This window comes from Mesoplodon densirostris, chromosome 4 (genome assembly GCF_025265405.1).
Source record: "Mesoplodon densirostris isolate mMesDen1 chromosome 4, mMesDen1 primary haplotype, whole genome shotgun sequence".
Classification (NCBI taxonomy): domain Eukaryota; kingdom Metazoa; phylum Chordata; class Mammalia; order Artiodactyla; family Ziphiidae; genus Mesoplodon; species Mesoplodon densirostris.
In genome coordinates, this window is record NC_082664.1 from 39239141 (window position 1) to 39252315 (window position 13175).

At 38.5% G+C, this 13175-nt stretch overlaps 1 protein-coding gene across 1 annotated transcript in view; it reads right to left on the bottom strand.

Moving 5' to 3' along the window:
• SYNE2 (spectrin repeat containing nuclear envelope protein 2) overlaps positions 1–13175 on the bottom strand; it is a 345609-nt gene that overhangs the window by 273483 nt on the left and 58951 nt on the right. Inside the window, exon 2 of the mRNA XM_060096039.1 lies at positions 12507–12636. Coding sequence (XP_059952022.1) covers positions 12507–12585 — 79 coding nt within the window. The 5' untranslated portion in view covers positions 12586–12636. The remainder of the gene's footprint in view (positions 1–12506; positions 12637–13175) is intronic.

Sequence of the window (13175 nt, forward strand, 5' to 3'; positions counted from 1 at the left end):
TAAAGCTGAAAATAAAATTTTTTTCATATGATATAGCTTATATGTGGAATCTAAAAAAAAAGGGTACAAATGAACTTATTTACAAAACAGAGGTAGAGTCACGGATGTAGAAAACAAACATGGTTAGCAGGGGATGGGGAAGGGAATAAATTGGGAGATTGGGATTGACATATACACACTACTATATATAAAATAACCAACAAGGACCTACTGTATAGCACAGGGAACTCTACTCAATACTCTGTAATGGCCTACATGGGAAAAGAATCTAAAAAAAAGAGTGGATATATGTATACGTATAACTGATTCACTTTGCTGTACACCTGAAACTAACACAACATTGTAAATCAACTATACTCCAATAAAAATTTAAAAATAAAATAAAAATTAAAAAATTTTAAAGCCCTGAAAATTGTATCTATTAGATATCTCTGGATACCCATTTCTCTCCATCCATACTGGCAACTCCTAGATGAGGACACCATTATCTCTCAGCTGGTCTTCCTGTCTCCACACGCAGTCCCATAAGACCACACCCCACAGTGCCCCCTGGGTGATTTCTAAATCACTAGTTCTGAATATGCTTCTACTCAGAATCCTTCAGTTGCTTCCCCTTGGTCTTAAGAAAATCTACAAACCCCTATACATTTACATGACCTCATCTTTTCACACTCTCCTTCAAACTCTAATCCTCAGTCTTGCTAAACATCCGTTTCCTGGAATGTGCCACATTCAGCCTCATCTTCTGGCTTTTATATGCCTTCACCACAGCCTGGAGCACTCTTTCCACCTTCAATGCCTGCTCATCAATTAACACATTTTAGGTCTAAGCTTAGAAATCACTTCCTCTGGGAAGCTTTCCCTGACTCCCAAGTCTGGGTGAGGTATTCCTACTCTGTACCTCTATAGCACCATGTCAGCCCTCTTTGCAGCACACATCATACTCTACTGTTGATATAATTGTCTGTATCCCTGTAATCAGAACATACGTTTCAGGACAGCACATGCCATGTGCCATCCCCTGTGTTCAGCACAGTGTCATACACCATAGGTATTTTAAAACACTTGTTGAATAATGAATGAACAAATAAATGAATGGGGCTCTAGCAATAAATGAACCTAACTTAGGAAAAGCATAACAGTTAATGGAGCAGTATCTCTTACTTTAAAAAATCCTACCTTTCCCTTCAACAAGTACCTGATATCAACAAAATTTCTTGAAATGTTAAGTCACTGTCTCTACTCCCTCACCTCCCATTCTCTCCTCAACCCCCTCCAGTCAGGCCTCCATCTCTACTATCTGAGTGTGGCGAATGTATTAGAGCCACCAACTGACACTATGAACCCAATCCAATGGCCATTTCTCTACTTAACACAGTTGACCATACCCCCTTCTTGAAATATCTTCATCTAGGGGTTTCCAGGCCATCACACTTGCCTGGTTTTCCTTCTTTGGCCTTGGCCACTCCTTCTCAGTGTCCTTTGCTTGCTCCTCCTCTTCTGTTTGACCTCTGAACACTGCAAGACCTAAAAGGTCTGCTCTAGCTACATAATCCACAGGTGATCTCATCCAGTCCGTGGCTTTAAATATAAGTATACCAGCCATATGCTGATGGCTGCCAAATCTATACCTTTCTCTAGAACTCTTGAATCCTGACATCCAACTGTCTACTTGACATCTCCATCTGGATATCAAATAAGCATCTCATATCTATCATGGCAAAAATACAAGCTTGATTTCCCCAAAAACTAGTTTATCTGCCAATCTTTATCGCAATAAATTCCATAACCAACTGCTCAATTGCTCAAGGCAAAAATTTAGAAATTATCCTTCATTTCTCTTATTAATCACCCAATCATCCCAATGTTCACAAACATCCTTTGAAAAAAATCCGTGGTTCTTCATCCCATTGCTACCACCCTGGGTCCAAAATACTATGATATCTCACCAGGGCTACAACAAAAGCATCCTAACGGGCTTTCCTGCTTCCCCTCCTGCTCCCAGATAATCCCCTCTCCACCCAGCAGCCAGAGTGGAAAATGTAAATCAGATCATGTTACTCCCTTGATTAAAACTTTCCAAAGGTTTCCCATCCACACACCTCAGCTTAGAGCTGATGAATCCCTGCCTAACCCAGCTCTGCCTTGCCTTGCTCGCCCATCACGCTGCCCCTCATCCACCACAATCCAGCCACACCAGGCTCCCTTTGCGCCATGAATTCACCATGTTTGTTTCTCTTGTTGAGTTCTTCCTTGAGCCATTGTCTCATACTGGAATGCTCCTCCCTAGCTCTTTGCACAGCAGCTCCTTTGTGTTATTCAGTTGCTCCTTAAGTGTCTCCTCTTCCTTCTCTGACACCTGATCTAAAGAAGATGCCCAAGCATAAATCCATTTTTGCATAAATCTGTTTTTGATATTTGCTATTTTTCTTAATGATTTATTCTTTGTCTCTGTAACTGAAATGCAAGCCTCGTGGGGCACATGAAGCTTACTGGAGTTGTTTACCTCGATAACTTCTCAACCCAAAATGGTGCTTGATTAAAAAAAAAAATAGTGCTTGATACAAGGTGGGGTTTCAGGGAACACATGCTGCATGAATATATCAATGAACAGATTTACCTGTATTCATAAAAACCATAATTACGTGATAAAGTGGTTAAGTGTGAATTCACCTGTACTTTTGAAACATTTTGTTTTGAAGACATCAAACCACCCTGGAAGTTCTGCCAAGTAAACACTCAGACTGAGGCAAACAGACACATACAGCAGAACTAGTTCACACTCTGAATATCCTTCTTAACTGAAGATGAGGCCAACAACGCCCACGTTCTGGAAAGATCCTACATGTTACTCAAATTTGAGAAGGGCCGTTGGTGTTCTGTATTTGAGCCAGGTGCCCTTGATCTTGTAACATTTTGCTGCCCGTGTAATTGGTAGTCCCCTTTGTAGTAAAGGCTAAAAAGACCAAGGCGTGACCCGTGGGTGCTGCTCCACCCCAGAGGCAGACAGCAAGTGTATGTGGCTGCTCTTCTCCCATTTTCTTCCAGTGCTCATTCAACACATGTTGCCTCATAGACCATCAATGACCAGGAGAAATTATTCACCCAGAATCTCATATCTCTCCTGCAAAGATACACACATTGATAACGTCAAACATTCCATTTCTCTAATAAATCATTCATAGCTTTTTATCTATCATTTTTAAATGACTCTAAAAATACCTGGTGGTTATTAGTAAACTTCAGCTCTCATACATATTGAGAACAACAAGTACAGTTACCTTTTACCAAATTTCCCTGCTGAACGTTTTAGAAAAATGGAGCCATTTGGAGAAATTAAAATCACCAATGCTGAAACCAGATGAGGGAAGTAATCTCTTGAAGAGGCACATTTAGAATGACCTCTGATTTTTAGAGTATAAAGTCACACACTAAACCCACCAGATGGTTATAAATTAATCTCATATTTACTTCAAATTTTCCCATTTCCAAGGGGAAATTATTTTGAGTTTTATTTTTCCTAAATACTACTTCAAGCTCTGAATAATTACACCGCTTCCCAACACACATGCATACACAACAAACGCTCAGAAAAATCTTGTATCTCCCACAGGGCTAATTAAAAAGGATTCTGATTTCTATAAGGAATGAATAAGATCTTTGTTAACCTACTTTAACAGGACTCTAAATGACCCTGGATTTATCTTGCCCTACTTTTCAAAATGTAACTGACCCAGAATAAAGTAAGCTTATCCCCAAACTCCTGGCAAAAACAGAACCAAAGTTCCCAGAAGACGAAACCGTATATACAACCTAAAAAGAAAAAAAAGAAAAAGAAAAAAACTTTCCCTGAAAAACATCATTCACTGCAAACACCACTGCTTCCAGAGCTATTTTGTTTTTCATTTAATTGGGATATTTTTAAGATTATGAAGCTTTACAATATGAAGGCAAATAATCCTCCAAAAAAACACAGCAGAAGACAGTATCAGCTATTATGATATCAGGAACTTTCTGGAAGCTTTTTTGTTGGGACAGTACAGCACTGGTAGCTGGTGAAGGACTACAACTTGATTATTTTCTCCGGGTGTAATAATCACCTAATTGGCAAAAAAACAAAAACAAAGAAACCCAGAGATAATTTGCTTTTATTCGTAATAACAAAGCAGTCTGCCTTGGTTAAAGAAGCAAAACTACTGTCTGCATATTTCTTATTCTTCATTCATCATTTCAAAATCCCACATTGGGGACCTAGGTGCAAAAGGGCAGAAATCCTACCCAGAAGCATTTTATTAAATCCACTCCTCTTTCTCAGTCTTCACAGTTTCATTCACTCACTGTCACAAGGTAGAACAGAATTTCTCTCAGAAACATGATACTAAAACACTAATGAGCCCCTAAACACCATATACATACCTCACTGCCTCGTGTCTAAAGAAATCTTTGTTTCCATCCTGTCTGATTTTCCTGAACACTGAACAATTTTTCTAATTCAGGATACTTTATATTTTTTTTTCTTTTTTTTAATTTAAATTTAATTTTTACTTTATATTGGAGTATAGTTAATTTACAATATTGTGTTAGTTTTAGGTGTACAGCAAAGTGATTCCGTTATACATACACATATATCCATCTTTTTCAGCTTCTTGTATAGGTTATTACAGAATATTGAGCTCCCTGTGCTTTATGGTAGGTTCCTGTTGATTATCTATTTTATATATACTAGTGTGTCTATGCTAATCCCAAACTCCTAATATATATCTTTATAGTGGAATGGCCACTCAGTTTTTCATTACACAGTTTTTTATTGAAAGCCTAAAACACGTCAGAAATTTCATTGGTAATAAAGGCACAAGATTTCCTATGCAGGGCACCTAACATACTTAGAGGAGCCCAGATGGCTTATTAGAGCAAGAGATGTCCAAAGACAAAAGGAAACTCCAGGATAAGGAACAATTACACAGGGTTCAGCAAGAAAACAAACTCCCAGGAAGTTCTTATTTGTGTAACTTGTTGATGTCACTTTCACGTGATGTCAACAGGCAAAAGCACAGCTGCACTACATGCCTCTTGAAGGTGTTCAATCTATTCATCTTTGCATCCTTAACACCCTACCTATGGTTGCCATCGAATATTTACTGGACAAGTGAATAAAATTCAACATTACATCACATAATTATTCTTATAATCTAACCCAACGAACACAAATATTTTCTAATGTTATTAAAAGGAATACATAAATTGAAAGCCTCCCTTCAGATGGATACTCAGTAAATCATGAATAAATTTAAATGGAGAATAACCTAACTACAGAGACTTACATTTCACTGCTCAGCCCTACCAAGCAATGTCTACCCAGAAGGCATAAAGGGCTTTTTAACCTTTTAAAATATGTCATCTAGAAGATAACAGCACTAAATAAAACATATGAGCACTGTTTGAAACAACACAGTAACTTGGCTGGACATGGTTTTATACAGGTTCATGCAGATGGTTAACCATTCACCAGCATTTTGGCAGAACTGCATGAAAGTTAACTCCACGTGTGGTAGCAAAGGTAACAGAATACACACTCCTTCCTAGTCCTTTGTCTAATTGATGATAACATTCTGTATTCAGATGCTGTTGCTCTAATGAGCTACCACTGGCTTACCTCGTTTTTGAAAACAAAATAATGTGCTCCTGGTACATAAAATTATTTTGTCCTTTTATGGCCAAAAAAATATTATATTTATGTGTTAAAAAGAAACAACTTGGGCCTCCCTGGTGGCGCAAGTGGTTGAGAGTCCGCCTGCCGATGCAGGGGATACGGGTTCGTGCCCCGGTCTGGGAGGATCCCATATGCCGCGGAGCGGCTGGGCCCGTGAGCCACGGCCGCTGAGCCTGCGCGTCCGGAGCCTGTGCTCCGCAACGGGGGAGGCCACAACAGTGAGAGGCCCGCATACCGCAAAAAAAAAAAAAAAAAAAAAAAAAGAAACAACTTAAATCGGGACTTCCCTGGCCGTCCAGTGGTTAAGACTTCACCTTCCAAGGCAGGGTGTGCAGGTTCAATCCCTGGTCGGGGAGCTAAGATCCCACATGCCTCACAGCCAAAGAACCAAAACATAAAACAGAAGCAATATTCTAACAAATTCAATACAGACTTTAAAAATGGTGCACATCAAAAAAAAAAAAAAAAAGAAAAGAAAAAACTTAAATCTGAAACGTATAAAGTGTCCAAAATAGTTCAAAATTGCTGTAGCTACCACTTAAAATATCACAAGATGAGTCAGCCTAGTCAATTTCACTCATTGTTGTTGTTGTTTTTTTTTTTTTTTTTTTTTTGCGTTACATGGGCCTCTCACTGTTGTGGCCTCTCCCGTTGCGGAGCACAGGCTCCGGACGCACAGGCTCAGCGGCTATGGCTCACGGGCCCAGCTGCTCCGCGGCATGTGGGATCTTCCCGGACCGGGGCACGAACCCATGTCCCCTGCATCGGCAGGCGGACCCTCAACCACTGCGCCACCAGGGAAGCCCCACTCATTGTTTTTAATTGAATTATAGTTGATTTAAAATATCATGTCAATTCCAGGTATCAATTTCACTCATTATTAATTTGACTTTCAAATGGGCCCTCTACCTGTGTCGTGCTATTAAGCTTTCCATGACATAGGAAGTTCTCAAGAGTTTCTTTGAAAACAGGATTTTTTATCTACAACAATTTATTTTAAGCATATTGATATAAAATAGTATTTAATGGTCTTATTATTTGATGCTATTAAAATACTTGGTGAAAAGACACTAAATAAAAAGGAAGTTAATACTTTGGACATTATAGTTGCTACCACTATTATCTCAAGCAGCTCAGCTTCTAACTTTGGAGCTTCTCCACCTTATTTTCCATAGTCATAACTGCAGAGTTCTATTGAGTCTTCCACCTTAAAGGTTTCTTAACTGTCCCATACTTTCCTACTCACTGCTATAACTCGAATCCACACCAACATTACCCAATACCCAGATATTTGCAAAGCTTTCTAATCAGTTTCTCCAATTTCACTTTCTCACCCCTTTCAAGTCTTCCTATACCTCAAACCCAGTCTAATCTCCTAAGGCACAACTCTGACCATGGACCCTGTCCTCTCATTCCCAAGACCCAACAGGTCCTGCTGCCTAAAAGCAAAATCCCCAAACTTCTTGGGCTTGAATTCAACTCCCTCAAGGATCTTCATCTCAGAAATACTACTGAAGGGATTCCTCCTTTGGTCTCAAATTAAATGGAATAGCAAAGAAAGTCCCTTCCAACTTGAAAACTCTGTGGTATTATCCAGCTTTACCCTTTACTGCTTGCATAATCGTATCTGCCCGATACATCAAAGAAATGTTCTCTGAACATACCGTTCCCACCTGAAGAGCTTAGCAGAGATGTTATTTCAGACAAAATATGTAGTTACTATTCTCTTAGGATAAAAGGGAAGGAAGCACCTATTATTTTGCCAGGTAAGAAATCCAATGGAAAGATGTAAAGAAATTCTATAATGGAAACCTCAGTAAAGCAAATAATTTTTAAAAGCAACCATTTATTTATCATTTTAATAGTTTAAACTTTCATATCTATAATTTACTTAAAATGTGGATCATCCATGGTAGTACAAAATGCACTAAACTAAAATAAATTCCAGTTTTTACATTAATCTGCTCAAATTGTTCAAATTCACAAATGTCATTTCTTTTTCCTCCCTAAAATCCAATCATTTCAATATTACTATCCTCACTAGACTAAGAGATCACAAATATCTCTCTACAAAAAGTGCCTTTAAAAATCCCTTCATATGGGCTTCCCTGGTGACGCAGTGGTTGAGAGTCCGCCTGCCGATGCAGGGGACACAGGTTCGTGCCCCAGTCCGGGAAGATCCCACATGCCGCAGAGCGGCTAGGCCCGTGAGCCATGACCGCTGAGCCTGCGCATCCGGAGCCTGTGCTCCGCAACGGGAGAGGCCACAACAGTGAGAGGCCCGCGTTCCGCAAAGAAAAAAACAAAACAAAAAATCCCTTCATAAAGACATTTTCTCAAAGATCACACAAATGATGAACAATAAATGATGTTTATTGTCCTGCTCTATGAATTTCAGCAAAGCACGGCCTGATTCCTTAGGTCTGATGCCTTGTTGGCCTTGCACACATAACATACCTGTTTTCATAGCATATCAACAATGATTCACCACATTTCAATGCAGACGTTTTAATCTTTTCTTAAGCGTATTATTCTCAGTCAAGGTATGGCCATAATTGCCTCACCTTATATAAGTTTTTGGCTAAAATAAAATAGGCATTATTAGTTAAATAGGCCTCTTTCTTCCTTTTAAAAAAGGTTCTGAAATGAGGAGAAAAAACCTTTCTTATGAGCGGTCATCCTGAGCCTTTCATATGACATAAAATCTCTTTACTCATATTACTCCAAGGATCACTAAGCACATGTGAATTCTGTGAAATACAAGTCTGCTTACATGGTGTACAAAGCCAAATGCTTTTAAGACTATTGCCAACAGCCTGCAGTTCGGTAGTTGCTAATGCTCATAATATTGTCTATCAATGTTTTTGTCTACATAGCTAATAACCGTGCAATGAAACCAAAGTTACCTTCAGAAATACATACAAGTTCCTTCTTTCTTTCCTTCTTCCTCCCTCCCTCCTTTCTTTCTTTCTCTCTTTCTTTCGGCAACTCAGGCCGAAAGAATCATTACAAATCTGCTGACAACAATACAGAACTTAACTTTGGGAAATCCATTCATTTCATGGTTAAGCCTTCATTCTACAGTCATGGGAACTCCTCAGTTGAGAGTACTTGGCTAATGTGAGCAGCCCTTGCCCAGTGTAAAGCTGACTATAGTATAGTATTGGTTTTCCACCTCTCCCCCTATAGAGCAATGCATCCAGCAGCATATTCCTCTAAAGAGACCATGAAGGAAAATCATTCACACTGGCAGCACATGTATATCACATTTCCATTGCCAAGCAGCCCATACTCATCTCCTACTGTAGAACAGATTGTATAACCTAGTATAATTGAAAACATGCTATAAGAAAACACTCATTTATCAGTAATTTGCCAATTATCTTGAGCTACTTGTGAACCTGAGATTAATGTTACTTGAAAATGCCCATCCATATTCAGGATGTGAAAGATTGCTATAAAAATTAAAAATATAAAAGTTTGCTGTGGATTAACTAGGATAAGGCTAAGATTTATGTGTACTTTCCAGAGAAGTTGTTCGGGAAATTCCCTCTTTCAAATTGTTCTTTGAACTATGTCGGAGTGGCTGTGGTGCAGTGGAAAGAAAACTATCCTCCAGGTCAAAACTGAGCTCTGCTGCTCACGAACCGTGTGACTCTGGGGGAGTAATTCCATCTTTGTGAGCCACAGCTTCCTTCTCTGTATCTTGAAGATAAAAATATCTACCTTACAGTGTGGTTGTAAGGATCAAATGAGGTAATGTACATAAGGGTGCTGTGTAAGCTAGAGCATGCTACATAAAACTCTACAGTGGGGAAGAAAACATTTTTAAATATAACACCTATAATATTATTATAAGTGCTAAAATAGGTACTATGGGAGAACAGAGGAGAGAGTGTTAATCTCAGCCAAAGAAAGAGTGGGGCTCATGGAGAGGGCCGAGTCTGGCTAAGTTTGGGATGAATAGGGATAGAGGAGTACTAGATGAGCTGGACTCTTCCGGTGGAAAGAGGAGACAGGAGAGCTGCAGGGGGAACCACCTGAACAAAAGCACACGAGCAGGGGAGCATGGCCCCTCAAGGAGCCATGGGGCTGGGGCACAGGGTGCTTGTGGGAGATGAGGGCAGAGAGAAAGGTGAGCAGCAGACAGGAAGTGCCTGTGAGCCACACCAAGAAGTCTAGACTTTATCCCATATGTGATAGGAAGCCATTGAACAGAAATGTCAAAACTGAAAACCAGACATCTGGTTTACCATTTTTTCCTGTCCACCATGCAATTTCTACTCTAGCTATGTGCTCCTGGACAAGAAATCCTTTGGGACAAAGACTTTAACTGTAATATCTACAAAGAAATTACGATGCATTTATTGAGCTCCTACTCTGTGTCAGGCAGGCATGGTGCTAAGCCCTTTGCATGCATTATGGTTCATCTTCAAAGCACAGGTGCAATATAGGCATTATCATCCACATTCTAAATATGAGGAAACTGAGACAAAACAGATAAAGTCTCTTATCCAAGTTCAAAGAACTGGTAAGTGGCAGAGCCAGCATGAGAAATTAGATTTACCTGGAAGTTTGCACTTTTTGACTGCTTTCAGCCAACTCCACCACCACCACTGCCTCTGGTAACCACAAATCTGATCTTTTTCTGTGAGTTTCTATGTTGGGTTGGTTGCTTGTTTTTTAAGTATTATTGACCTACAACACTATATTAGTTCCTGTTACATAACACAGTGTTCAAATATTTCTATACATTTCAAAAGGATCACCAGAATAAGTCTAGTTACAGTCTGTTACAAGATAAATAAGTACTAGGGGTGTAATGTACGCATGACAAATATAATCAACACTGTTCTATTTTATATATGAAAGTTGTCAAGAGTAAATCCTAAGAGTTCTCATCATATGGAAAAAAATTTTTTCTATTTCTTTAATTTTGTATCTATTTGAGATGATGGATGTTCACTGCACTTATTGTGATAACCAGTTCATGACGTATGTAAGTCAAGTCATTATGCTGTACACCTTAAACTTATAGTGCTGTATGCCAATAATATCTCAATAAAACTGGAAGAAAAAATTAAATAAATGCATATATAAATACTTATCAGGATAAACTGATTCAGGAAAAAAGGAAGGGAGGGAGGGAGGAAGAGAGAGAGAGAGAAAGAGAGAAAGGAAGGGAAGGGAAGGAAAGGGAAGGAAAGGAAAGGGAAGGAGGAAGGAAGGAAGAAAGAAAGAAAAAAGGAAGGAAGGAAGGAAGGAAGAAAGAAAGAAATTAGATTTACCAACATTTATTGATGCACTATCTTCCTGATACACTTTAGGGCACATGAATTACTACTCATATGCAACCAAAACTTGAGAGAAAAATAAGAGCATTGGGTTTTTTCCGAAAAATGAAAATTTGATTCAAACAACTTATGACGAGTATATGACACCATAAAAATGCACTTACTGAGAATTTTTTAAATTCTTACCTCAAGTATTATCCCTCAAAATATGTTTCTTGAGTCTATAAAAATTACATGATATTTATTTTTAAAAGCCATTGGCCCCAAAGTCAAGAAGCTAATCATTCAAAACCATGTTTAATTAAAAAGAGATATCAGAGGGCTACCCTGGTGGCACAGTGGTTGAGAGTCCGCCTGCTGATGCAGGGGACACGGGTTCGTGCCCCAGTCCGGGAAGATCCCACATGCCGCAGAGCCGCTAGGCCCATGAGCCACGGCCGCTGGGCCTGCGCATCCAGAGCCTATGCTCCGCAACAGGAGAGGCCACAACAGTGAGAGGCCCACGTACCACAAAAAAAAAAAGAGAGAGATATCAAAAAGAAAGTCTTTTGGGGATCTTTATCATACATGACACAAATAAATATAATGCACAGCATGGTGACTATAGTTAATAATGTTGTGCTGCATATTTGAAAGTTGCTAAGAGAGTAGATCTTAAAAAGTCCTCATCAAAAGAAAAAGAAATTCTGTAACTATGTATGGTGACAGATGTTAATTAGACTTATTGTGGTGATCATTTCACAACCTACACAAATACTGAACTGTTATATTGTACACCTGAAACTAATATAATGTTGTATGTCTATTATACTTCAATTCTTCTAATAATAAATTAAAAATAAAAAAATTAGTGACTCAAAAGCTATGGCTTCTAAATAACATTTTAAGAATGTTACATAGTACTGTCTATAATCTTTCAACTACTTTAAAATACACAGTGACATAAATATTTTCAAAGACTTGCCATACCCTTATTTATTCTACACTAGCTGACTTTACTCAGCTCCAAGATATGCAACAGAGATGTAAAGTCTAGTGGCTAAGGAATTTTCAAAGTACATAACAAATATTGACAAGAAACATTAAAAAAATACGGACAGTACTTATTTGCATAAAGGCACACATAATTCATGGGACTGAAAGTTCACTCACTTTTAATATTACTACTATTCCTTTTTATTAGGGCAAAATAAGGATGTACATTCAAAAAGATGTAAAATAAGTGCAAACAATGCCAAGCAAACTATGGTTAACTATTTAATTTTCATTGCAAATAAAACACATGCACTCAGATTGAGAAACCGAGATACCAAGTTCCTTCCAGGTATTCCTTACTTTCCTAAGTAGCTGAGATAGCAATAAAGATATTGAAGTATACTGAAAGATTCTACAATTGGAAAAATACAGATACATGTATATATTTTACCATAAGAGAGACAGAAAGCAATACAATTTGTGAATAGATGAGAGGTTCTCACAGTTACCACACCCAATCTTAATACCTTGCAATGAAAAATGGAGATCATCGATGCCCAAGGAAACCTGTTCGTCTTCGGTGGGAAGCACAGGACTAGATGCCATCCTTTGACTCAATGGAGATTATATCATGTCCATCTCAGTTAAAGAAGTGAACTAAAAATAGAAAGGATAAATGCTCATTAGTAACTCTGCAGCTCTGCATTTCCAGTAAACATGCATTGCCAGAAAACAACAGCAACCAGAAACTGCCCTCCAAAAGAATCACAGCTTTCTAGAAAGTGTTGCTTAGTTCACATGGAACAAAGTGACTACGCCTTCTTTTCTGAATCATAATCAGAATTTTGCCTTAGGACCTATTCAGTTCCTTTAGAGTTGCAGGCAGAACTCCACAAGAGCTAGCACTGCAGATTCTATACTAGCGGTGAAAAGGAAAGCTACGCAATTATATTTTATCATTTGCCTAGAGGATGTAAAGCTGACACGAACTGATATCTTAGGTTTTGTGTGTATTATATTATTAGCCTCAACATGCAAGGATTTTCTTTAAAGCTTTTCATTTAACTTAGTTCCTTTTCTGCTCCATGATTGTTGCCATTTACTGGAAACAATAAGAACTGGGTCTGCATAGTCTGCAAAGTGAAACTAAAAAAAACTATATCAAAAAGAATGTTTTCATTGGTTATCTATGACAT